Genomic DNA, 27,743 nt, shown 5'->3' on the forward strand with positions numbered 1-27,743 from the left:
ATGGACAACGTGAGCTCGGAGAGTGCCTGAGGAGAGATAGGAGAGAAACTAGAGAAAGATGTGGGTTCAGAGCTCGGGCAGGGGGATCTTTAGAGGCAGTTTGACCTGGTGGCCTAGTGGAAGGGAAAGAAGCAGCAGAGGTACCTGATCAGATGGTCTCGATCAGTGTGACAAAGACCAACATGAGCTCCTTGCACTTGTTGTTGGAGGTGAGGGTGGAGGAGACAGGAGAGAGGGAGAACATTTCAAAAGGAATGAACTTGTGTTAAGTGATATTAAAAAGATTCAACACACTGTGTGTTTAACACAAAACTGATTTATTTGACTTTTATCCGGAATATTAACCCCTATAACTGGGCTGGAGTTTCTCAACATCAGCAGAAACAGACCCCAATGGACATAGTTCAGTCCTGGATGTGATTAACAGCAAAATCCAACCACTGGAGTTACTTGTGAAGTTGCAGGTGTTTCAGCAGGCTGGATGACTGAGTGAATCCCTTACCACAGACAGGGCAGGTGAATGGTCTCTCCCCAGTGTGAACTCGCTGGTGTGTCAGCAAGTGGGATGACTGAGTGAATCCCTTCCCACACTCAGAGCAGGTGAATAGTTTCTCCCCAGTGTGAACTCGCTGGTGATTCAGCAGGGTGGATGAATGAGCAAATCTCTTCTCACACACTGAGCAGGTGAATGGTTTCTCCCCAGTGTGAACCCGCTGGTGTGTCAGCAGGTTGGCCGAGGTGGTGAATCCTTTTCCACACTCGGAGCAAGTGAACGGCCGCTCCAGGGTGTGAACCCGTTGATGTGTTAGCAGGTTGTTTGATTGACTGAATCCCTTCCCACACACTGAGCAGGTGAACGGCCTCTCCCCAGTGTGAACTCGCTGGTGTCTCAGCAGGGTGGATGAATGAGCAAATCTCTTCTCACACAAGGAGCAGGTGAACGGCTTTTCCCTTGTGTGAACTTGCTGGTGTCTCAGCAGGTTGGTTGAATTAGTGAATCCCTTTCCACATTCGGAGCAAGTGAATGGCCTCTCCACAGTGTGAAGTCGCTTGTGTGTCAGCAGGTTGTTTGACTGAGTGAATCCCTTCCCACACACAGAGCAGGTGAACGGCCTCTCCCCAGTGTGACTGCGCTGATGAGTTACCAGCTGAAATGGGTAATTGAATCCCTTCCCACAGTCCCCACATCTCCATGGTTTCTTCCCAGTGTGACTGCGCTTGTGTTTCGACAGGCCAGATGATCGGCTGAAGCCTTGTCCACACACAGAACACGTGTACGGTTTCTCTCCATTGTGATCGCTGCTTTTTCCTTCCATGTTCAAAATCATATGGTATGCAGGTTACGATAAATTGGGCAACTGTCAGCTCCTGGTATAATGCTTCTTTGAGTTTCCTGACTGCAAATCCTCCCCTTCTAATACCCTGTGAAATTAATTTGAAACAAAAAGTGAAAACACCCACAAAAACAGGTTGCGAAACGGAGCTGAATTAATCTGTTAATTTGTGGGTATCACCAGTCTGGGCATACACAAGACTCTGGCCCCTATGGGAGGGGAGACAGCGAGAGTGTGAGTGAGATAGAGCGAGAGAGGTGCACGAGTGGCAGGGGTAAAAGGAGAGGGAATGATATATCTATACTCGACCGGAACTTTGACAGAACCTCCCAAACTCTCAACTTCCATCATCCAGAAGGTTCAGGGTAGCAGGTGTATGTGAACACCATCACCTCCAAGTCACACACCATCTTGACTTGTCTGACATCCAGTACTGGATGACCAGAAATTTCCTCCAATTAAATACTGGGACGTCTAAAGCCACTGTCTTCAGTTCCTGCTACAAACTCCACTCCCTAGCCACCAACTCCATCCCTCTCCCTGGCAACTGTCTGAGGCTAAACCAGACCGTTCATAACCTTGGTGTCATATTTGACCAAGTTGAGCTTCTGACCACATATTTGCACCATCACCGAGATCACACTGACTCCCGGTTAGGCATGACCTCAATTTGAAAATGCTGATCCTTCTTTTCAAATCCATCCATACCCTTGCCCCACACTTTCTCTATAATCTCCTGCAGCACTACAACTCTCTGGGATATCAGAGCTCTAATTCTGGCCTCTTGAGCATCCCCGATTCTAATTTCTCCATCATTGGTGGCCGTGCCTTCAGCTTCCGAGGACATAAGTTCTGGAGTTCCCTCCCTAAATCTCTCTGCCTCACTTTCTCCTTTAAGACACTTGTTAAAAACCCACCTCTTTGATCAAGCTTTTGCTCATTTGCCCTAATATCTCCTTATGTGGCTCAGTGTCAAATGTTACTTTATAAACACTCCTGTGAAACGTCTTGGGACATTTTATTACGTTAAAGGTGCTATATAAATACAAAGTTGTTGCTGTTGATGTGAACGTATATCACCGTTCCTTCATCATCGCTGGGTGAAAATCCTGTAACTCCTTTCCAAACACTACTGTGGGAGAACCTTCACCACACGGACTGCATCACCTAAAATCATAGCATCACAGAATGGTTACAGTACAGAAGGAGGCCATTCAGTCCATCATGACTATGCTAGATCTCTGTAAGAGCCACTAATGCTAGTACCACTCATAGGAACAGAGGAGTAGGTCACTCAGCCCATTGAGCCTGGCCCGCCATTCAATACGATCATGGTTGATCATCCACTTCAATTCCTTTTTCCCACACTATCCCCATATCCCTTTATGTCACTTGTATTTAGAAATCTGTCACTCTCTGCTTTAAACATACTCAGTGACTGAGCTTCCACAGCCCTCTGGGGTAGAGAATTCCAAAGATTCACAACCCTCTGAGTAAAGTGTCTCCTCATCTCTGTCCTAAGCGGCTTCCCCCTTATTTTGAAATTGTGCCCCCTGGTTCTAGACTCCCCAACCAGGGGAAACATCTTCGCCGCATCTACCCTGTCTATCCCTTTAAGTATTTTGTCGGCTTCAATGAGCTCACCTCTCATTCTTCGAAACGCTAGAGAATACAGGCCCAGTTTCCCCAATCTCTCTTCATAGGACAGTCCTGCCATCCCAGGATCAAGTCTGGTGAATCTTTGTTGCACTCCCTCAATGGCAATAATATCCTTCCTAAGGTAAGGGGACCAAAACTGCACACAGTACTCCAGTTTCAGTCTAACCAAGGTTCTATACAATTGAAGCAAGACTCCACTACTCCTGTACTCAAATCCTCTAGCGATAAAGGCTAATTGCTTGCTGCACCTGCATGTTAGCTTTCAATGATTTATTGACAAGGACACCCAGGTCCCTTTGTACATCTACACTTTCTAATCTCTTACCATTTAAGAAATACTCTGCACATCTGTTCTTCCTACCAAAAGGGATAACATGACATTTTTCCACAATATAGTCCATCTGCCACATTCTTGCCCACAACATAAGTTTGTCCCAATCCACAGCATTTGCCCCATAGCCCTGCAAATCTCTTCTTTTCAGATAATTACCAAATCCCTTTTGAAAGCCACGATTGAATCTGCCTCAACTACACTCCTATAAACCCCAGGGTAAAGTGAGCTTCACAAACACTGAGTGTAGCCTTTACCACACTCTCATGCAGTGACTTCCGGATCCTAACCACTCACTGCTGGTGTCCAGGGTTCTGGAAAAGGAGTTTACAAAAGCTATCACTGTCAGTCCAGGATAGAAATTCAGAAGAGACATTTCTCCTGGTTGGAATTTGCTGAGTGCAAATCTTCCCCTTCTATAAAAAGAGTTTACAAAAGCCTTGACTCTCAGTTCAGGATAGAAATTCACAGCATTCTCTCCTCCTGCTTCCTGGCCGAGGATGTCCACACATGCGCCCTGTTGCACAACGTGCTCTAGAAATCTGGCGGCCATTAACCCCGGGCCTGTCACCAGGAGACGCCCCGCAGCTGCCGCGCCACTTGGTGCAAACACAGGACCGGAAGCTTCTTACTCGGGCATCTTACGGAGGCCTACAATGGGTGTAAATCGCAAAATATTCCCGGTTTGACATTCGGGCCTGGGACCTACCCTCAGTGTTTGTGAAGCCCACATTGCCCCATGGTTTATAGGAGTATGGCGGCGGCAGGTTCAATCAAGCATTAAAGAGGGAATTGAATTATCTGAACAGCACATTACCTGGGCGGCACAGTGGCGCAATGGTTAGCACCGCAGCCTCACAGCTCCAGCGACCTGGGTTCAATTCTGGGTACTGCCTGTGTGGAATTTGCAAGGGTTTCCTCCGGGTGCTCCGGTTTCCTCCCACATGCCAAAGACTTGCAGGTTGATAGGTAAATTGGCCATTATAAATTGCCCCTAGTATAGGTAGGTGGTAGGGAAATATAGGGACAGGTGGGGATGTGGTAGGGATATGGGATTAGTGTAGGATTAGTATAAATGGGTGGTTGATGGTCGGCACTGACTCGGTGGGCTGAAGGGCCTGTTTCAGTGCTATATCTCTATTATAGGAAGGATGTGGAAGCTATGGAAAGGGTGCAGAGGAGATTTACTAGGATGTTGCCTGGTATGGAGGGAAGGTCTTACGAGGAAAGGCTGAGGGACTTGAGGTTGTTTTCGTTGGAGAGAAGGAGGAGGAGAGGTGACTTAATAGAGACATATAAGATAATCAGAGGGTTAGATAGGGTGGATAGTGAGCGTCTTTTTCCTCGGATGGTGATGGCAAACACGAGGGGACATAGCTTCAAGTTGAGGGGTGATAGATATAGGACAGATGTGAGAGGTAGTTTCTTTACTCAGAGAGTAGTAAGGGCGTGGAACGCCCTGCCTGCAGCAGTAGTAGATTCGCCAACTTTAAGGGCATTTAAGTGGTCATTGGATAGACATATGGATGAAAATGGAATAGTGTAGGTCAGATGGTTTCACAGGTCGGCGCAACATCGAGGGCCGAAGGGCCTGTACTGCGCTGTAATGTTCTAAAGCAAGAATGTGCAGGGGGACAGGAAGAAGGTTGGAGGATGGCACTCGGTGAGAACCAGAACAGACCATTTGATAATTCGAGTGAACATTATTCCCACCACCTTCCAGACCCGAACACAAAAAAAGTGAACATTATCCACCCACCCTCCCCGAGACCCAAATATAAAACAATGGACATTATCCCCCTCACACCCCAATATATCGACACTGAACATTATTCCCCCGGGCTTGAATATTACACAGTGAACATTATCCCCCAGACCCAAATATAAAAGTGAACGTGATTCTGTGATAAAGGTGACAAAATAGCCCAACACTCACAGCAACTGACAATCCATCTTAATTGGTCAGTCTGTGTCTCTCGACTCAGTTCTATGAGCAACGCCTGCAATAAAACAAAATCAAAAATACTGCAGATGCTAAAAACCTGAAATAAAAGGAAAAAATGCTGGAAATGCTCAGCAGGTCAGACAGCATCTGTGGAGAGAGAAACAGAGTTAATGTTTCAGGTGCATCGAACCACCAGAGCCTGCAGCCTGGAACTCAGAGTGGGAGGAGGAAGAATGAGGAGAGGCAATATAGTCCAACACTCACAGCAACCGACAATCCACCGACATAGGGAGACAGAGTTTAGAAACACTCAGCAACACGACTCCAGTAAAACATCCCAGGAGGAAAAGGGGGAGCAGTGTGTGTACCTGCCCTGATATCCCCCTCCCCAGGCCTGTCAGTCAAACCTCCCCACTCCTCCCAGTCCACAGCTCAGCCGATCAGCTTCCTGCACCTTGAGCCAGCCCTGCCCAGGTGTGGCCCAGTCCAAGGGGAGTCTTTGTGGAACCAGTGAGTGGGGGAGGGGGGACCTCCTGCCCTGTGCTGTGTCCCAAATGGTTCCTCCCTCCCCTCCCCCAGGCCCCTTTATAACTGAGCTCAGTTTCCTTTAAAGTTTTGTCCTTTGATGTTACAGTTTATTAATCTTTAATTCCTCCAAAAGAGCTGGAATTCTGGCGGCCGTTAACCCCGGGCCTGTCACCGGGAGAAGCCCCACTCGGTGCAAACGAGGGACCGAGAGCTTCTTATTGAGGGTACTGAGGCCCACCCGCCACTTACCGATGGCAGAAGCGACTCACATTACGCATGCTCCAAGCACTGCACCTTGAGGCTCCCGCCAGCGACCTCCGACCGGGCAGCTCACACGTCAACTGATTGACGGCGGCTCCAGACCAATAGTAAGAGGGGGCGCGACTTGTGGACGGTGGAGGTGCGGTTGGTGAGGCCGCGCGCACCTTGCCGCTCGCCCCGCCCCGCCCCGCCCCTCACTTGCTCCGATTGCTTGGAGGACCGTCAGCCGCTCGGTCCTCCCAGTCCCCGCCCCCTCTTACTATTGGTCTGGAGCCGCCGTCAATCAATAGACGTGTGAGCTGCCCGGTCGGAGGTCGCTGTCAATCAGTCGGGTGGGCGGGAGGTGAGAGCTGAGCATGCGTAGTGACAGTGGCTGAGGCAGAGAGTGGGGTTCCAACAGGTGAGAGGGAGGTGGGTTCAGCCTGGGGCTTGCAGGCTGCAGACACACCGAGTGCAGAGCCAGGAGACAATCTGAACAGCGAGATCACAACAAGCATAGATGCTGCCAGACCTGTTGAGTATTTCCAGCACTTTCTGTTTTTATTTCAGATTTCCAGCACTGGCAGTATTTTGCTTTTATTTATCTCAGTATCTCTGCCTTCTGCTTCAGATCCTATCACTGGTTTCTGTGATTCTCTCTCCTTGTCTGTTTATTTCTCTCTGTCAGTTCTGTCCTTCTCCCTGGACCTTTGGTTTCTGTGTCTGAGTGGCTCTCACTGGGGGAGATTTGGACTCAGTGCCATGGTTTGTATAGGTGACAAGACGACACAAAGATTGGCCGTGTGGTAGATAGCGAGGAGGATAGCTGTAGACTGCAGGAAGATATTGTTGGTCTGGTCAGATGGGCGGAAAAGTGGGAAATAGAATTCAACCTGGAGAAGTGTGAGGTGATGCATTTGAGGAGGTCAAATAAGGCAAAGGAATTTACGATTAATGGGAAAATACTGAGAAGCCTTGGAGTGAATGTCCACAGATCCCTGAAGGTAGCAGGGCTGTTCGATAAGGTATTTAAAAAGGCATATGGAATCCTTTATTAGCTGAGGTATAGAATATAAGAGCAGGGATGTTATGATTGAACTGTATAAAACATTGGTTAGGCCACAACTTGAATACTGTGTGCAGTTCTGGTCACCTTATTACAGAAAGGATGTAATTGCACTAGAGAGGGTACAGAGGAGATTTACGAGGATATTGCCAGGACTGAAAAAAGGCAGCTTTGAGGAAAGATTGGATAGGCTGGGGTTGTTTTCCTTGGAACAGAGAAGGCTGAGAGGAGATCTGATTGATATGTACAACATTTTGAGGGGCCTGGATAGAGTGGAGGTGAAGGACCTATTCACCTTAGCGAAGAGGTCAGTGACGAGGGGGTATAGATTTAAAGTGATTGGGAGAAAAATTAGAGAAGAGATGAGGAAAACTTTTTTCACCCAGAGGGTGTTGGGGGTCTGGAACTCACTGCCTGAAAGGGTAATTGAGGCAGAAACCCTCAACTCATTCAAAAGGAGTTTGGATGTGCACCTTTAAGTATACCGTAATCTGCAGGGCTATGGACCGAATGCTGGAAAGTGTGATTAGACTGCATTGTTTTTCAGCCGACACAGATACGACAGGCCAAATGGCCTCTTTCTGTGCCTTAAACTTTCTATGATTCTAGGTGGTAATGAATTGGGATCCTGCCGAGTTTTACTCGTGTTGATGTAAAAACAGGAGAGAGATGTGAAACAGGCGGTTGGTTCACAACCACCCGCTTTGTACAATTGCAGCAAGTCAAAATCTTGCCCCGTGTTTCCTTGCCCTCTTTGTGTGTCTGCTCCCTGACTGTCTCTGCCTCTCTCTTGTGGGCAAATGGAGGTGAGGGACAGATTAGAAATGATCTAACACTGGTGGAACAGGATTAAAGGACTGAATGGCCTCCCTCATCCCATTCCTGTGACAGCCAATGTTTCTGTATATCTGTTCCCTGTTCAGGGGGAAGAGTCACCAAGCTCAGGTTTTGATTCCCAGAGTACTGATGGGGGGGTGGGGGTGGGGGTGGGGGTGGGGGGGAAACAGAGGAAATAGCTTTCTGCATTGAAAGACATGTCTGGGCTGGGATCATCCTGTGCCTGAAGGGACAGAATGTCAGCGAGCCTCTGCATGTACTTGTTCTATGTCCACCCCTCCATTTGGCTGGACATGAATTAAAGGTGCAGGTATGTGGAGATATTTTGCATTTCATGCATTTTATAGATTCACAGCTGCTCATCTGGACAGGAATTAAAGCAAATAAAAGAATTAGACAGGGTCTGTTCACAGGGAGGGGGGAATTAGACAGGGTCTGTTCACAGGGAGTGGGGAATTAGACAGGGTCTGTTCACAGGGAGGGAGGAATTAGACAGGGTCTGTTCACAGGGAGGGGGGAATTAGACAGGGTCTGTTCACAGGGAGTGGGGAATTAGACAGGGTCTGTTCACAGGGAGTGGGGAATTAGACAGGGTCTGTACACTGGGAGGGGGGAATTAGACAGGGTCTGTTCACAGGGAGGGGGGAATTAGACAGGGTCTGTTCACAGGGAGGGGGGATCGGACAGTGTCCGTTCACAGGGAGGGAGGGATTAAACAGGGTCTGTTCACAGGGAGGGGGGAATTAGACAGGGTCTATTCACAGGGAGGGGGGATTTAGACAGGGTCTGTTCACAGGGAGGGGGATTTAGACAGGGTCTGTTCACAGGGAGGGGGGAATTAGACAGGGTCTGTTCACAGGGAGGGGGGAATTAGACAGGGTCTGTTCACAGGGAGGGGGGAATTAGACAGGGTCTGTTCACAGGGAGGGGGATTTAGACAGGGTCTGTTCACAGGGAGGGGGGTATTAGACAGGGTCTGTTCACAGGGAGGGGGGAATTAAACAGGGTCTGTTCACAGGGAGGGGGGAATTAAACAGGGTCTGTTCACAGGGAGGGGGGGAATTAAACAGGGTCTGTTCACAGGGAGGGGGGGAATTAGACAGGGTCTGTTCACAGGGAGGGGGATTTAGACAGGGTCTGTTCACAGGGAGGGGGATTTAGACAGGGTCTGTTCACAGGGAGGGGGGAATTAAACAGGGTCTGTTCACAGGGAGGGGGGAATTAGACAGGGTCTGTTCACAGGGAGGGGGATTTAGACAGGGTCTGTTCACAGGGAGGGGGGAATTAGACAGGGTCTGTTCACAGGGAGGGGGGATCGGACAGTGTCCGTTCACAGGGAGGGAGGGATTAGACAGGGTCTGTTCATACCTACATTCGAATTAGGAGCAGGAGTAGGCCACTCAGCCCCTCAAGCTTGCTCCACCAGGCAATAAGATCAAGGCTGATCTGATTGTAACCTCAACTCCACGTTCCCGCCTACCCTCAATAACCTTTCACCTCCTTGCTTATCAAGAATCTATCTACCTCTGCCTTAAAAATATTCAACGACTCTGTTTCCACTGCCTTTTGAGGAGCAGAGCTCCAAAGACTCACGACCCTCTGAGAGAAAAAAATTGCCCCTCATCTCTGTCTTAAATGGGTGACCCCTTATTTCTAAACACTGACCCCTAGTTCGAGATTCTCCCACAAGAGGAAACATCGTTTCCACATCCACCCTGTCAAGACCCCTCAGCATCTTATATGTTTGAATCAAGTTGCCTTTTACTCTTCTAAATTCCAGTGGATACAAGCCTAGCCTGTCCAACCTTTCCTCATGAGACAACCTGCCCATTCTAGATATTAGTCTCGTAAACCTCTGACTGCTTCCTGTGCATTTGCATCCTTCTTTAAGTCAGTAGACCAGTACTGTACACAGTACTCCAGATGTGGTCTCACCAATGCCCTGTATAACTGAAGCATAAACTCCCTACTTTTGTATTCAATTCCCCTCGTGATAAATGATAACATTCTATTAGCTTTCCTAATTACTTACTGTACCTGCATAATAACCTTTTGTGATTCATGCACTAGGACACCCAGATCCCTCTGTATCTCAGAGCTCTGCAATCTCTCACTATGTAGATAATATGCTTTTTTTTATTCTTCCTGCCAAAATGGACAATTTCACATTTTCCCACATTATACTCCATTTGCCAGATCTTTGCCCGCTCACTTAACCTATCTATATCCCTTTGTAACCTCCTTATGTCCACTTCACAACCTATCTTCCTACCTGTCCTTGTGCCATCAGCAAATGTAGCAACCATACCTTTGGTCCCTTTATCCAAGTCATTTATATAAATTGTAAAAAGTTGAGGCCCCAGCACTGATACCTGCAGCATACCACTCATTATATCTTCCCAACCAGAAATGGCCCATTTATGCCTACTCTCTGTTTCCTGTTAGCTTGCCAATTTTCTATCCATGCCACTACTTTACCCCCGACACCATGGGCTTTTATTTTCTGCAATAACTTGTGATGTGGCACCTTATCAAATGCCTTCTGGAACAGTACTGGTCCCCCTTTATCCACAGCATGTTACTTCCTCAAAGAACTCCAATAAATTGGTTAAACATGATTTCCCTTTCACAAAACCATGTTGACTCTGCCTGATTACCTTTGAACATTTGTAAGTCCCCTGTTACAACGTCTTTAATAATAGCTTCTAACCTCTGCCCCTATGACAGACGTTAAGCTAACTGGCCTGTAGTTTCCTGCTTTCTGTCTCCCTCCTTTTTTGAATAAAGGAGTTACATTGGCTATTTTCCAATTGAATGGAACCTTCCCTGAATCTATGGAATTTTGGAAAAATAAAACCAACGTATCAACTATCTCATAAACCACTTCTTTTAAGACCCCAGGATGAAATCTATCAGGACCTGAGGATTTGTCAGCCCGCGTCTCTGACAATTTGCTTAGTACCATTTCCATGATGATTGTAATTATTTTGAGTTCCTCCCTCCCTTCCATTTCCTGGGATGTTACTCGTATCCTATTCGTGAAGACCCATGCAAAATTCGTCTGCCATCTCCTTATTTTCCATTATTAATTCCCCAGACTCACTTTCTATTGGACCAACGCTCACTTTGCTCAGTCTGTTCGTTTTCAAAAATTTATAGAAACTCTCACTATTTGTTTTTATATTTCTAGCTAGCTTTTTCTCTTACTAATCTTCCTCCTTATTAATCTTTTAGTCATTCTTTGCTGTTTTTTATATTCTGTCCAAACTTCTGATTTGCCACCCATCTTTGTGTAATTATATGATTTTTCTTCATGTTTGATACTATCTTTAACTTTTAGACAGGCAGATATCTAAAGGATGTTGAGAGATAGCAATGCACAGTGTTACAATTGAGGTGGGAGGAGTGCACTGTGAATTCAGTCCCACATCTCCACAGGTAACAACACATCAATAAGTTCTCCCACTTACTAAAATAACCAATTAGATAGTGTATTTGTCCCAGAATAAAGCATATCAATGAGGTCTCTTTAATAAACAACAAAATTATCTGTTGATTATAACCAAGTCTTGACCAATAATGAAGTAAATATATACACGAATCGAAATATTAAAGCCCCGTATTATTTATCCTAGCCCTCACACACACTCGCATTCATCCAAAAACAGGTTAACCGAGAAGAAAAGGGATTTTTGTTACAGCTCTGTCAAAGGAATAAAAGGGGGAAAAAAACTTCACCGAAAAGATATAGAAGGAAGTCCTTTGGTTTGGCGAGGTGCCCCAGAGTTGAATAGTTGGATGCCATTCGGAGTCTATCCAGGCGAGGTTGATTAACGGTCTGTTTTGGGTAGGATTTCCAGGAAATTCAACTGCAACAGGCATCACATAGGTCTTCCATCAGGTGTGCAAAAACAGTTGTCAGTTCTCTGTTACACCTTCAATTCCAAAGTCCTTTTAAAGAGGCAAGATTTCTGCAAGCATTCAGGGTTTTGCTTTTCAAGAGCAGGGATTCTTCAAAGAGAGAGAGAGATACTAGCTGTCTTCTCCTGCTGGCAAACTTCTTTCTGTCTAGCCAAACTCACGCTGGCTTTTTAACAGTTTAAAAATGAAACAGAAACAGCATTAAGTCCCAATAGCCATAAATCGTGGTCTGTCATTAAGGAACTAGCTCTTGAGGTCAGCACACAATCTCCCTGCTGTGTTCCTTGCAAACACGTGCCCTCCAGTAAAAAAAAAGTTGTTTACTAGGCAACTTTCTGTTGACCTCGAGATGATTCAATGTAACTGAAATCCTTTTTAGTTTAAAAAAAATATAGATTCTCAAGTTTCAATACAAAATTGAAAACTCTCATAACAACAGATAGGGATTTAAAGAAAGATACTGAGATATAAAGAAAGACATGGAGAGGCTGAGAGCCAGGGAGGTGCAGGAAGAGATAGAGAGGGTGAAATATACAGGTTACATTGGGTGCTCTGGAGCAGCCGTTCTCAACCTTTGTGTTTTTGAGGCTCCCTCCCCCTCCACCATGTTGTAAAACTATCTCAAGCCCCTTAAAAACAAGCTCTTTTTCTGTAGGTAAGAATGAGTGACACAGAGAAACATATATCTTTATTATTATTCCCCTCTGGAGGAAGCTCTTGTCCAAGGATACCACTTGCCAAAATACACACTCTCTGCATTGATATGTTACAGCTTCTAAAAATCTCCTGAGAAATATTGATGAAAACAAAGCAAAGACTGTTTGAAATAGAAGACGTATCAATAGCCCAGGGCTCCTTTTCTCTCTGTCACTCACTAACATGGACAATCCCAGCATCATTTACACATCCCCCACTATAAACCCAGAGATTGGAAAGAGGGAACAGATATAAAATGTGACGGGGGCTATTAGGTGCTCAGATCTTACCCATTGTCATGTTAATCCAGGTACCAGGGCTGCTTTGACCAGAGACATTCCAGGGAGCTGCTTTTTGATGAAAGCAAAATACTGCAGATGCTGGAAATCTGAAATAAAAATAAGAAATGCTGGAAATACTTAGCAGGTCTGGCAGCATCTGTGGAGAGACAAACAGAGTTAACGTTTCAGGTCAGTGACCTTTCATCTTTTTGATGATCTGTGAACTCAACAAGGCCATTGTTGAGAATATTTGCTGTATCTTTCAGCTAATCTACAGGAGGACAGTGACATGACCAGGGCCCAGTCTGTCCAGAAGCTGCTAAACTCTCTTTAAAACTGCCCTGAAGATGCTAATTCCTTATCATTGTCCCAGGATTTATCTTTACACATCAGAGCTTTGGGAAGGGTGTGAGAAGGGACTGGGGAGGGTGGTTTCTACCCAGGCTGGGAACTGGGCAGTCACTAAACACTGGAGACCCCCAGAGCCTGTCTCTCTCCCTCTGTGTTTAACCTGTCATTTCAATCTCTTTCTCTCCCTCTATTTCTCTCTGTGTCTCACTATCTGTTTATGCCTCATTGTAAAAACACAAACACAGGTGATTCCCCATCCCTCTCCTGTTCACTGCCCCTGTATTCACTCAGCCCAGGATTGGTGTTTAGAACATTCAATGTTACAGTGGGGAGAAGCTGCTGATTCCTCCGGGAGACCTTTTAAAATCACTGTCTCAGGATTTAATTTTGCAAATCAAACCTTCTGAAAGGGTGTGACTGAGGGAATTTACAAATACAAATCATGTTTATAAACCAGAGTCAGTTACCTCCAGCTAACTTGTGTGCGTATCTTTCTCTCTGCCTCTTTATCTCTGTCTCTCTCTGTTTACTGTCTCTCCCGAATTCTATTCTGCTAAATTCTTTCAGCTTGTGTCTGAGAGCGGGGGCTGCAGGGTGGATGAGCAAACTGACCATGACATTCTGGTGCAGGAAGCCATTCAAGTGAGTGGAGTAAATAGGAATGTATTGGTAATAGGAGACAGTATAGTCAGGGGGATAGACACATTTCTGTGTAGCCGAAAGCCAGAGTCCAGAAGACTGTGTTGCCTGGCCGGTGACATGGTTCGGGGCATCTGCTCAGGACTGGAGAGGAACTTGCAGGGGGAGTATCCAGTTGCTGTGGTCCACATAACAATGATATAGATAGGATTAGGAATGTGATTCTGCTTATGGAGTATGAGCAGCTAGGGGCTAAAATTTTTTTTAAAAAGAACCACAGAGGTAATAATCTCTGGATTATTACCTGAGCCAAGAGCAAATTGGATAAATAAGATTAGAGAGATGAATGTGTGGCTCAAAGATTGGTGTGGGAGAAATGAGTTTCGATTCATGGCACCAGAACTGGGAAAAGTGAGAGCTGTACTGGGACCAGTGTTCTGGCCAGTCATATCACTTGGGCAGTGGAGATGGCTTTAAACTAAATAGTGGGGACAAGGGATCAAGTGAGGGAAGATGTGATAATTGAGAGAGAGAGGAGAAGGCAAGAGAGCAAGGTAGCAATAAGGGTAATGATAATCACAGCATGGCAGGAAAGGACAGAGATCACAAACTTAAGACAGCACCAGCAGATAAGGCCAGAGTTTACAAAAATAGTAAAAAGGCAGAACTAAAGGCTCTGTATTTGAATGTATACAACATTCATGACAAAATGAATAAATTGTCAACACAAATAGAAATAAATATGTATGACCAGATAGCCATTACAGAGACATGGCAGCAAGGTGACCCAGGCTGGCACCTGAATATTCAAGGGTATTTGACATTTCAGAAGGACAGGAAGCTAGGAGAAGATTGTGGGATAGCTCTGTTAATTAAGGATGACATTAGTACTATAGTGAGAGATGACCTTAGTTCGAAAGATCACGATGCAGAATCAGTTTGGGTGGAGATAAGAAATAGCAAAGGTAAGAAGTCATTTGTGGGAGTCATTTATAGGCCCTCTAACAGTAGCTACACTTTAGAACAGAGTATACAGGAAGAAATAATGGGGACTTGTAAGAAAGGCACAGCAGTAATCATGGGTGATTTTAATCTACATAGAAATTGGACAAATCAGATTGGCAAAGGTAGCCTGGAAGATGAGTTCACAGAGTGTATTTGGGCCAGTTTCTTACAGCAGTACATTCTAGAGCCAACCAGAGTGCAGGCTATTCTAGACCTTGTAATGTGCAATGAAACAGGATTAATTAATGACCTCATAGTAAAGGTGCCTCCAGGTAGCAGTGATCATAACATGACTGAATTTTGCATTAAGTTTGAGGTTGAGAAGTGTGGGTCTAAGCCTAATGTTTTAAACTTAAATAAAGGCAATTACAAGGATATGAAGTGAACTGGGAAATCAGGTTCAAGGGTAGACATTTAGAAGCCGAGTTATAGAATACAAGAGCATGGAGGTTATGCTGGAACTGTATAACTCATTGGTTACTACGTGAGTACTGTGTGCAGTTCTGGTCACCTCATTATAGAAAGGATGTAATTGCACTAGAAAGGGTACAGAAGAGATTTATGAGGATGTTGTCAGGACTGGAAAAATGCAGCTATGAGGAAAGATTTATTTAGAGATACAGCACTGAAACAGGCCCTTCGGCCCTCCAAGTCTGTGCCAACCAACAACCACCCATTTATACTAACCCTGCAGTAATCCCATATTCCCTACCACCTACCTACACTAGGGGCAATTTACAATGACCAATTTACCAATCAACCTGCAAGCCTTTGGCTGTGGGAGGAAACCGGAGCACCCGGCGAAAACCCACGTGGTCACAGGGAGAACTTGCAAACACTCCGCACAGGCAGTACTCAGAATTGAACCCGGGTCCCTGGAGCTGTGAGGCTGCGGTGCTAACCACTGCGCCACTGTGCCGCCCATAATTGATTGATTAGGCTGGGGCTGTTCTCCGAGGAACACAGAAGACTGAGGGGACATCTGATTGAAATGTACAAAATTTTGAGGGGCCTGGATAGAGTGGAGGTGAAATTCACCTTAGCAGAGAAGTCAATGATGCAGTGGCATGATTCAAAGTGATTGCTAGAAAAATTAGAGGGGAGATGAGGAAAAATCACCCAGAGGGTGGTAATGGTCTGGAACTCACTGCTTGAAAAGGTAGCTGAGGCAGAAACCCTCAACTCATTGAAAAGGAGTCTGGATATGCACCTCAACTGCGATACGTTGCAGGGCTACGGACCAAATGCTGGAATGTGGGATATGAATAGGTGGATCATTTTTCAGCCAGCACAGACACGATGGGCCAAGTGGCCTCTTTCTGTGCCTTAAACTTTCTATGATTCTGAGATGCAGTGGCAGACATTTAAGGAGATATTTCATAACACTCAACAAAGATACATTCCAGTGAGGAAGACTCTATGATAAGGATGCACCTTCCATAGCTAACTAAGGAAGTTAAGGATAGTATTAAATTGCAAGAAAAAGCATGCAATTCTGCAAACATTGGTGGTAGGTCAGGAGATTGGACAGCATTTAAAACCAGCAAAGAATGATGAAAAAAAAATGAGGGACAAAGCATTCTAGAAATATAAAAAAAACAGATAATAAGAGTTTCTACAAGTATTTACAAAGGAAAAGAGTAACTAAAGTGAGCGTTGGTCCTCTAGAGAGGGGGATAGAGGACTGGTTCGCTAACAGGAAACAGAGAGTAGGTATAAATGGCTAATTTTCAGGTTGACAAGTTGTAACTAGTGGAGTGCCACAAGGATCAGTGCTGGGGCCTCAATTATTTACAGTCTTATATCAATGACTTGGTGAAGGGACCGAATTTATTGTTGCTACATTTACTGATGAGAGAGGATAGGAGGAGTAAGTTGTGAAGAGGGCATAAACAGTCTACAAAGGGATAGAGATAGGTTAAATGAGTGGGCAAAAATTTGGTAGATGGAGTATAATGTGGGAAAATGTGAACTTGTCCATTTTGGCAGGAAGAATAGAAAAGCAGTATGTTATTCAAATGGAGACAGAACTCTGAAGTACAAAGGGACCTGTGTGTCCGGGTACATAATTCACAAAAAGCTAGTATGCCAGTACAGCAAGTGTTTAAGAAGGCAAATGAAATATTGCACTTTATTGTAAGGAGAATGGAATATAAAAGTAGGGAAGTCTTGCTACAGTTATACAGGGCGTTGGTGAGACCATATCTGGAGTAATGCATACAGTTTTAGTTTCCTTACTTATGAAAGGATATAGTTACATTAGAAGTAGTTCAGAGAAGGTTCACTCAATTGATTCCTGGGATGAAGGGGTTGTCTTATGAGGAAATGTTGGACAGGTATCCACTGGAATTTTTAAAGACTGAGTTAGATAGATTCTTGATTGACAAGGGAGTGAAGGATTATAGGGAGCAGACAGGAAAGTGGAGTTGAAAGCACAACCAGGTCAGCCATGATCTTATCGAATGGCGGAGCAGGCCTGAGGGGCTGAGTGGCCTAACTCAAAGAACAAAGAAAATTACAGCACAGGAACAGGCCCTTCGGCCCTTCAAGCCTGCGCCGATCCAGATCCTCTATCTAAACCTGTCGCCTATTTTCTAAGGGTCTGTATCTCTTTGCTTCCTGCCCATTCATGTATCTGTCTAGATACATCTTAAAAGATGCTATCGTGCCCGCGTCTACCACGTCCACTGGCAACGCGTTCCAGGCACCCACCACCCTCTGCGTAAAGAACTTTCCACGCATATCCCCCCTAAACTTTTCCCCTCTCACTTTGAACTCGTGACCCCTAGTAATTGAATCCCCCACTCTGGGAAAAAGCTTCTTGCTATCCACCCTGTCTATACCTCTCATGATTTTGTACACCTCAATCAGGTCCCCCCTCAACCTCCGTCTTTCTAATGAAAATAATCCTAATCTACTCAACCTCTCTTCATAGCTAGCGCCCTCCATACCAGGCAACATCCTGGTGAACCTCCTCTGCACCCTCTCCAAAGCATCCACATCCTTTTGGTAATGTGGCGACCAGAACTGCATGCAGTATTCCAAATGTGGCCGAACTAAAGTCTTATACAACTGTAACATGACCTGCCAACTCTTGTACTCAATACCCCGTCCGATGAAGGAAAGCATGCCGTATGCCTTCTTGACCACTCTATTGACCTGCGTTGCCACCTTCAGGGAACAATGGACCTGAACACCCAAATCTCTCTGTACATCAATTTTCCCCAGGACTTTTCCATTTATTGTATAGTCCACTCTTGAATTGGATCTTCCAAAATGCATCACCTTGCATTTGCCCTGATTGAACTCCATCTGCCATTTCTCTGCCCAACTCTCCAGTCTATCTATATTCTGCTGTATTCTCTGACAGTCCCCTTCACTATCTGCTACTCCACCAATCTTAGTGTCGTCTGCAAACTTGCTAATCAGACCACCTATACTTTCCTCCAAATCATTTATGTATATCACAAACAACAGTGGTCCCAGCACGGATCCCTGTGGAACACCACTGGTCACACGTCTCCATTTTGAGAAACTCCCTTCCACTGCTACTCTCTGTCTCCTGTTGCCCAGCCAGTTCTTTATCCATCTAGCTAGTACACCCTGGACCCCATGCGACTTCACTTTCTCCATCAACCTACCATGGGGAACCTTATCAAACGCCTTACTGAAGTCCATGTATATGACATCTACAGCCCTTCCCTCATCAATCAACTTTGTCACTTCCTCAAAGAATTCTATTAAGTTGGTAAGACATGACCTTCCCTGCACAAAACCACGTTGCCTATCACTGATAAGCCCATTTTCTTCCAAATGGGAATAGATCCTATCCCTCAGTATTTTCTCCAGCAGCTTCCCTATCACTGACATCAGGCTCACAGGTCTATAATTACCTGGATTATCCCTGCTACCCTTCTTAAACAAGGGGGGACAACATTAGCAATTCTCCAGTCCTCCGGGACCTCACCCGTGTTTAAGGATGCTGCAAAGATATCTGTTAAGGCCCCAGCTATTTCCTCTCTCGCTTCCCTCAGCAACCTGGGATAGATCCCATCCGAACCTGGGGACTTGTCCACCTTAATGCCTTTTAGAATACCCAACACTTCCTCTCTCCTTATGCCGACTTGACCTAGAGTAATCAAACATCTATCCCTAACCTCAACATCCGTCATGTCCCTCTCCTCGGTGAATACTCCTGTTCCTAATTCATATGTGCATATTTGTATGTTCTTTCTCATTCTCTCTTTCACTCCTTGTCCATTTCTTGCTCTCTTTCTCCCTATCTCTCTATCAGGAAGCAGTTTTTTACACAGCGGATGATGACCTGGAACCCACTGCCCACAAGGGTGGTGAAAGCAAAGACAATCAATTACTTCAGGAGGAAGTTGGATGGCCACGGAGAGAAATAGACTTGCAGGTACACGGGGATTGAGCAGGGAGTAGAACTTACAGCATAGCTCCACGGTGAGCCAGCATGGACTCAATAGGCCGCATGGCCTCTTTCTCAGCAGTAAATGAGTCTATAATTCTATGTCAGATGTAATCTTAATTGAAATGTGCTACAAAGTGTTTCTGTCTGAGCATTTTAAAAATGACATCAGGTTGCTGAGTGTGGCATGTTTTGTTCAATGAGATCACCTCGAATTCTTGCAAACTCGATTGAATAGAGGCTTAGTGTACTCAATCTCTTCTCATCAGACAATCACAGAATCAGTCTACAGAGATGTCATTGCACTCCCTCTCAGGCAAGTATATCTAAAGCTGTTACTAATCACATCCAAGGCTCAACAATCAAAGAGTGCCAATGCAATTGAGTTTCTGTATGAGTAATTTGTTTGTTTCATTTCAATTTGATGGGAGAAAATTATTTCCTGTTCTTGAATGAGCAGTCTCAATGGCGGGTTTGCTACCCAGCATTCCCGGCGGAAGTGAAGGTGCCCTATCTACGCGACAGGAGTCTAATGCGCAGGCGCGGTATGTGCCTGCATCTGGAGCATGCGCAGTACCACAGTGATCAGAGCTGTGCGAGTGCTGGCGCAGATTTTGCAGCGGGTGAGGGAGCGCAGGGTGCAGGGGAGGAATGGAGTTGCCGGGTGTGCGAAGGAGACTTCAGAAACAGCTGGTGTAGGTCGTAAGCCCCGAATAAGAAGCTCCGGGTCCTCCGTTTGCAGCTCCTGGGCTTTTACCCGGGACCAGGACTAGGTTAATGGCCACCCTTTTGGAAGGGAGGGTGTTTGGTGGGCCGCCATCTTGCTTGAGCGGGGAGCAAAGCTCATGCGTCGCCATCTTGGTGACATCACAGAGTGGGCGGGGTTTCAGGGTCCCAGTGACCAGGAGAGAAAATGATTGACTCATTGATTTGATTCTCGCTCTGCACACAGGGGCTGGAGAACTGAACCCAGCCAGAGTAGAGGGAGGGAGAAAACTGACAGTGGAGGAAAGAAATGGTGCCATGGGTTTGCATTTCAGTACAGGGAGGAGGGAGAGTGTGTTGGATGGGGATTTACAGCTTTGGGGGAACAAAAGAGGAAAAAATATTCCATAGAAACTAGAATTGTCTGTTCTGAATTTCTATCCTGTACTGACAGTGATGACTTTTATAAACTCCCTTCACAAGATATTAGAAAGGGAGGATTTACACAGTAAACTCAAATCAAGAGAAATGTTTGTCTCTTCTGAATTTCTATCCTGTACTAACAGTGATGACTTTTGTAAACTGCTTTCACAGGGTATTAAAAGGAAAAGATTTAAAGACATTGATTTTATTCTCACTGTGCATTCAGGGGCTATTTCACCATCTCTCCTCAAGGTGCTGGTAAGTGTTACTGTTAAGGTCACTGTTTACGTCCTACACAATTGTAACAGAAAGGCCCCAGATTTAGGCTCCTTGTAAATCAGAACTGATCTTTAAACCAAAAGCAAAATACTGCAGATGATGGAAATCTGAAATAAAACCAGTAACTGCTGGAAATATTCAGGTCAGGCAGCATCTGTGAGGAGAAAAACAGAGTTAATTTTTCAGTTCTTCTGCCTTTCATGAGAACTGGAAAAGGTTAGAGATCATGTAACGGGTTTTAATCAAGTACAGAGGCAGGGAAAGGAGAGGAAAGAACAGGGGAGAATGGCACAAGGCAAAAGCAGATGGTAATGGTGCCAGTAAATAGATGATGTGTCCAGATGAGGTTTCAATGTGAATAGCAGAACCATTCCAAACAGCTGCTCTCTGGAAAAACTAGGTGTGGTGATTACGATCTGAAATTGTTGAACACAATCTTATAGAGTCATAGAGCTGTACAGCACAGAAACAGGCCCTTTTGCCCATCCTGTCTGTGCCAGCCATCAAGCACCTATCTATTCAAATCCCATTTTCCAGCACTTGGCACATAGCCTTGTATGCTATGTCGTTTCAAGTGCACATCTAAATACTACTTAAATGTTATGAGGGTTCCTGCCTCTAAAACCCCTTCGGGCAGTGCATTCCAGACTCCAACCACCCTCTGGTTGAACAAATTTTTCCTCAAATCCCCTGTAAACCTCCTGTCCCTTACCTTAAATCTATGCCCCTTGGTTATTGATCCCTCCGCTAAGGAAAAAAAGTTTCTTCCTATCTATCAATGTGCCTCATAATTTTGTATACCTCAATCAGGTTCCCCCCCTCAGCCTTCTCTGCTCTAAGGAAAACAACCCTAGCCTAACCAGCCTGTCTTCATAGCTGAAATGCTCCAGCCCAGGCAACATCATGGTGAATCTCCTCTGCACCCTCTCCAGTGCAGTCACATCCTTCCTATAGTGTGTTGACCAGAACTGTACACAGTACGCCAGCTGTGTCCTAACTAGCATTTTATACAGCTCCCACCATACTCTCCCTGCTCTTATATTCTATGTCTCGGCTAATAAAGGCAAGTATCCCATATGCCTTCCTAACCACTTTATCTACCTGTGCTGCTGCCTTTAGTGACAAAGAACAAAGATAATTACAGCACAGGAACAGGCCCTTCGGCCCTCCAAGCCTGCGCCGATCCAGATCCTCTCTCTAAACATGTTGCCTATTTTCTAAGGTTCTGTATCTCTTTTCTTCCTGCCCATTCATGTATCTGTCTAGATACATCTTAAAAGACGCCATCGTGCCCGCATCTACCACCTCCGCTGGCAACGCGTTCCAGGCACCCACCACCCTCTGGGCAAGTACACCCAGGTCCCTCTGTACTTCCTAGGGTCCTACCATCCATTGTATATTCCCTTGCCTTGTTAGTCCTTCCAAAATGCATCACCTCACACTTGTCAGGATTAAATTCCATTTGCTACTTCTCCATCCATCTTACCAGCCCATCTGTATCGTCCTGTAATCTTCACTATTTATGACACCACCAATTTTCGTGTCATCTGCGAACTTACTGATCATACCTCCTATATTCACATCTAAATCATTAGTATACACTACAAACAACAAGGGTCCCTGCACCGATCCCTTCGGTACACCACTGGTCACAGGCTTCCACTCACAAAAACAATCCTCGACTACCACTCTCTGCCTCCTGCCACTAAGCCAGTTTTGGATCCAATTTGCCAAATTGCCCTGTATCCCATGTGCTCTTACCACCTTAACCAATCTCCCATGCGGAACCTTATCAAAAGCCTGACTGAAGCCAATGTAGACTACATCAACTGCCTTACTCTCATCTACACGCCTAGTCATGACCTCAAAAAATTCAGTCAAGTTTGTTAGACATGATCTCCCCCTGACAAAGCCAAGTTTACTATCCCTGATTGATCCCTGCCTCTCCAAGTGGAGATTAATCCTGTTCCTCAGAATTCTTTCCAATAGTTTCCCTACCACTGATGTTAGACTCACTGGCCTGTAATTACCTGGTTTATCCCTGCTACCCTTCTTGAATAATGTTACCACATTCGCTGTCCTCCAGTCCTCTGGTACCCCTCGTGTGGCCAGAGAGGATTTGAAAATTTGTGTTAAAGTCCCTGCTATCTCCTCCCTTGCCTCACATAACAGCTTGGGATACATGTCATCTGGGCCGAGGGATTTATCCACTTTTAAGCCCACTAAAACATCTAATACCTCCTCCCTTTCAAGGCTATTTTGTTCAAGTATATCACAATACCCCTCCCTGATCTCTACACCTACATTGTCCTCCTCCATTGTGAACACAGATGAAAAGTAATCATTTAAAACCTCACCTATGTTCTCCGGCTCCACACACAGATTGCCACTCTGGTCCTGAATGGGCCCTACTCTTTCTTGGTTATCCTCTTGCCCTTAATATGCTTATAAAACACCTTGGGATTTTCCTTTATCTTGCCTGCCAGTGTTTTTTCATGTCCTCTCTTCGCTCTCCTAATTACTTTATTAAGCACCCCCCCCCCCTACACTTTCTGTACTCTTCTAGGATCGCCACTGTTTTCAGCCCTCTGAATCTGCCATAAGCCTCCTTTTTTTTCCTTATCCAATCCTCTATATCCCTTGACATCCAGGGTTCCCTGGACTTGTTGGTCCTGCCCTTCAGCTTTACGGGAACACGTTGGCCCTGAACTCTCACTATTTCCTTTTTGAATGACTCTTACTGGTCCAATGTAGACTTTCCTACAAGTAGCTGCTCCCAGTCCACTTTGGCCAGATCCTGTTTTATCATACTGAAATCGGCCTTCCCCCGATTCAGTACCTTTATTTCCGGTCCCTCTTTGTCCTTTTCCTTGGCTACCTTAAATCTTACAGAGTTATGGTCACAGTCTGGCGATGTTACTGAGGTGGAAATAGGCGGTCTGAGTGATGGCACTGATATGCAGTCGGAAGCTCATCTCGGGGTCAAATGCAACACCAAGGTTATGAACCGTCTGGTTTAGCTTCAGACACTTGCCAGAGAGAGCAATGGAGTTGGTGGTGAGGGAGTGGAGTTTGTAACAGGAACTGAAGGCAAAGGCTTCAGACTTCCCAATATTTAATTGGAAGAAATTTCTGTTCATCCAGTACTGGGTGTCAGACAAGTCAGGATGGTGTGTGACTTGGAGAGGAACTTGGAGGTGATGGTGTTCACATACACCTGCTACCCTGGTCCTTCTAGGTGGTGGAAGATGACATTTTGGGAGGTTCTGTCAAAGTTTTGGTCGAGTTATAGATATATAAAATCCCTCTCCTTCGCTACCTGCTGCTCCCCCCTTTCTCTCTCTCTCCTCCCAGAGAGGGCAGAGTGTTGTGTAGGTCCAGACTGGGTGGCAGGTTCCCTTCCCTGAAGGACATTAGTGAACCAGTTGGGGTTGTACGTCAATCCAGCAGTTTTCATGGTCACTTTTCCCTAGTGCCGGTCCCATGAATTATCAGATTCATTCAGCTCCATTTCACAACCTGCCTTTGTGTTTTTGTGGGTTCTCTCACACTTTTCTTCTGTTTTGAATCAATTTCACAGGGTTTTAAAAGGGGAGGAATTACAGCCGTGAAACTCAAATCAAACGTTACATCAGGATCTGACTGAGTTGCCCAATATATCGTAACCCGAATATCATAGGACTTTGAACATGGAAGGAAAAAGCACCGTTCACACTGATGACAGACCTTTTAAATGCACGGACTGTGGGAATTGCTATAAAAGTTCCAGAGAACTGATGTCCCATCAATGTGTTCACACTGACGAGAGACCGTTCAGGTGCTCTCACTGCGGGACTGGGTTCAGGCGGTCAGAGCACCTCACTCTACACAAGCGCGTTCACACTGGAGAGAGGCCATTCACCTGCTCCATATGTGGGAAAAGATTCACTCAGTCATCCAACCTGCTGACACACCAGCGAGTTCACACTGGGGAGAGGCCGTTCACCTGCTCCGAGTGTGGGAAGAGATTTGCTCAGTCATCCACTTTGCTGAAACATCAGCGTGTTCACAGTGGGGAGAGGCCGTTCACTTGCTCCGAGTGTGGGAAGGGATTCACTCAGTCATCCGCCCTGCTGTCACACCAGCGAGTTCACACTGGGGAGAGACCATTCACCTGCTCTGAGTGTGGGAAGGGATTCACTACTTCATCCAACCTGCTGACACACCAGCGAGTTCATGCTGGGGAGAAACGTTTTAAATGTACAGACTGTGGGAAGAGCTATAAATGTTCCACTGAATTGACAATCCATCAACGTGTTCACACTGACGAGAGACCATTCAGGTGCTCTCACTGTGGGACTGGGTTCAGACGATCAGGCGACCTCACTGTACACCAGCGTGCTCACACTGGGGAGAGGCTGTTCACCTGCTCAGAGTGTGGGAAGAGATTCACTCGGTCATCCCATCTGCTGAGACACCAGCGAGTTCACACTGGAGAGAGGCCGTTCACCTGCTCAGTGTGTGGGAAGGGATTCACTCAGTCATCCAGCCTTCTGAAACACCAGCGAGTTCACAAGTAACTGCAGTGATTGGATTCTGCTGTTAATCACATCCAGGACTGAACCATGTTCATTGGGGTCTGTTTCTGCTGATGTTAATAAACTCCAGCCCAGTTACAGGCATTAATATTCTGCATAAAAGTCAAATAAATCAGTTTTGTGTTAAACACAGTGTGTTGAGTCTTTTTAATATCACTAACACAAGTTCATTCCTTTTGAAGTGCTCCCCCTTTCTCCTCCACCCTCACCTCCAACAAGTGTGAGGAGCTCATGGTCGTCTTTATCACTGAGATCAGCTGTCTCCCTCCCTTCCATTATCCCACCAGGGTCAAACTGCCTCTGAAGATCCTCCTGCCCGAGCCCTGAACCCACATCTTTCTCTAGTTTCTCTCCTATCTCCCTCATGTCCTCTCTGAGCTCATATTGTCCATGAGACACACCTCCTGCTCCCTTGACCCTATTCCCACTAACCTTCCCCATGTACGCTGATATTGTGAATGGTTCTCTCTTCAGGTACTGTACATGGCTGCTTTAAATCTTTCTTCATCATCCCCTCTTCAAGAAAACCAACCCTTAACCTCACCGTCCTTGCAAACTGAAGCCCCATCCCCAACTTCCCATTTCTCTCCAAAATTGCTGAATTTTTTTTGTCTCCCAAATCCATGCCCATCTTCCTGGAATTCCATGTCTGAATCCTTCCAATCAGGTTTCTGCCCATGCCACAGTACAGAAATTACTCTTATCAAAGTGACAAATGACATCCTATGAACTGAGACAAAGGTAAACTATCCCTCCTGAACCTTCTCGACCTGTCTGCAGCCTCTGACACGGTTGACCACACCATCCTCCTCCAACACCTCTCCACTGTTATCCAGCTGGGTGGGACTGCACCCTCCTGGTTCCATTCTTATCTAATCATAGCCAGAGTATCACCTGCAATGGCTTCTCTTCCCACTCCTGCACAGTTATCTCTGGTCTCCTCCAAGGATCTATTTCTCATCTACGTGCTGTCCCTCAATAGCACCATCTGAAAACACAGTGTTAGCTTTCACATGCCCAGCTCTACCTCACCACCACCTGGACTAAATTATCAGACTGCCTATCCACTAGTGGATGAGCAGAAAGTTCCTCCAATTAAATATTGGGAAGAATTTTTTTTAATTCATTCATGGGATGTGGGCGTCACTGGCCAGGCCAACATTTATTGCCCATCCCTAATTGCCCTTGAGAAGGTGGTGGTGAGCTGCCTTCTTGAATCGCTGCAGTCCATTTGAGGTAGGTATACCCACAGTGCTGTTAGGAAGTGAGTTCCAGGATTTTGACCCAGCAACAGTGAAGGAACGGTGCTATAGTTCCAAGTCAGGATGGTGTGTGACTTGGAGGGGAACTTGCAGGTGGTGGTGTTCCCATATATTTGCTGCCCTTGTCCTTCTAGTTGGTAGAGGTCGCGGGTTTGGAAGGTGCTGTTGAAGGAGCCTTGGTGCATTGCTGCAGTGCATCTTGTAGATGGTACACACTGCTGCCACTGTGTGTCGGTGGTGGAGGGAGTGAATGTTTGTAGATGGGGTGCCAATCAAGTGGGCTGCTTTGTCCTGGATGGTTTCGAGCTTCTTGAGTGTTGTTGGAGCTGTACACATCCAGGCAAGTGGAGAGTATTCCATCACACTCCTGACTTGTGCCTTGTAGATGGTGGACAGGCTTTGGGGAGTCAGGAGGTGAGTTACTCGCCTCAGGATTCCTAGCCTCTGACCTGCTCTTGTAGCCACGGTATTTATATGGCTACTCCAGTTCAGTTTCTGGTCAATGGTAGCTCCTAGGATGTTGATAGATGGGGATTCAGCGATGGTAATGCTGTTGAATGTCAAGGGGAGATGGTTAGATTCTCTCTTGTTGGAGATGGTCATTGCCTGGCACTTGTGTGACGCAAATGTTATTTGCCACTTATCAGCCCAAGCCTGGATATTGTCCAGGTCTTGCTGCATTTCTACACGGACTGCTTCAGTATCTGAGGAGTCACGAATGGTGCTGAACATTGTGCAATCATCAGCGAACATCCCCACTTCTGATCTTATGATTGAAGGAAGGTCATTGATGAAGCAGCTGAAGATGGTATGGGCCTGGGACACTACCCTGAGGAACTCCTGCAGTGATGTCCTGGAGCTCAGATGATTGACCTCCAACAACCACAGCCATCTTCCTTTGTGCTAGGTATGACTCCAACCAGTGGGGGGTTTTCTCCCTGATTCCCATTGACCTCAGTTTTGCTCGGGCTCCTTGATGCCATACTCGGTCAAATGCTGCCTTGATGTCAAGGGCAGTCACTCTCACCTCACCTCTTGAGTTCAGCTCTTTTGTCCATGTTTGAACCAAGGCTGTAATGAGGTCAGGAGCTGAGTGGTCCTGGCGGAACCCAAACTGAGCATCACTGAGCAGGTTATTGCTGAGCAAGTGCTGCTTGATGGCACTGTTGATGACACCTTCCATCACTTTACTGATGATTGAAGCCAGTGTCCTTGGTCTCCACTCCACCATCCAT

General features: G+C 45.9%; 1 protein-coding gene, 1 long non-coding RNA gene and 1 pseudogene across 4 annotated transcripts; 1 reads left to right on the forward strand and 2 right to left on the reverse strand.

Annotated features, from left to right (window-relative positions):
- Nucleotides 1-300: 300 nt before the first annotated feature.
- Nucleotides 301-27,743, reverse strand: part of LOC137348746 (zinc finger protein 208-like) — a 181,581-nt pseudogene continuing 154,138 nt past the window's right edge.
- LOC137349238 (uncharacterized) lies at nt 1,872-6,138 on the reverse strand. The gene is made up of 3 exons (XR_010969298.1): nt 6,047-6,138; nt 5,261-5,324; nt 1,872-2,501 (listed from the first exon to the last, which is right to left on the reverse strand). It is a non-coding gene; the product is annotated as an uncharacterized lncRNA (long non-coding RNA).
- Nucleotides 19,850-25,354, forward strand: LOC137349222 (zinc finger protein 502-like). Of its 3 annotated transcripts, none has more exons than XM_068014713.1 (3): nt 19,850-19,885; nt 20,562-20,648; nt 24,250-25,354. In XM_068014713.1, the coding sequence occupies exon 3, from the start codon at nt 24,359-24,361 to the stop codon at nt 25,226-25,228; it is 870 nt and encodes a 289-aa protein (XP_067870814.1). In that variant the 5' UTR covers nt 19,850-19,885; nt 20,562-20,648; nt 24,250-24,358; the 3' UTR covers nt 25,229-25,354. The 3 variants fall into 3 exon arrangements, with proteins under 3 accessions (XP_067870814.1, XP_067870812.1, XP_067870815.1); XM_068014711.1 differs by having other exon boundaries at nt 19,869-19,957; XM_068014714.1 differs by having other exon boundaries at nt 19,882-19,961.

This window comes from Heterodontus francisci, chromosome 34, assembly GCF_036365525.1.
Source record: "Heterodontus francisci isolate sHetFra1 chromosome 34, sHetFra1.hap1, whole genome shotgun sequence".
In the NCBI taxonomy this organism is placed as follows: domain Eukaryota; kingdom Metazoa; phylum Chordata; class Chondrichthyes; order Heterodontiformes; family Heterodontidae; genus Heterodontus; species Heterodontus francisci.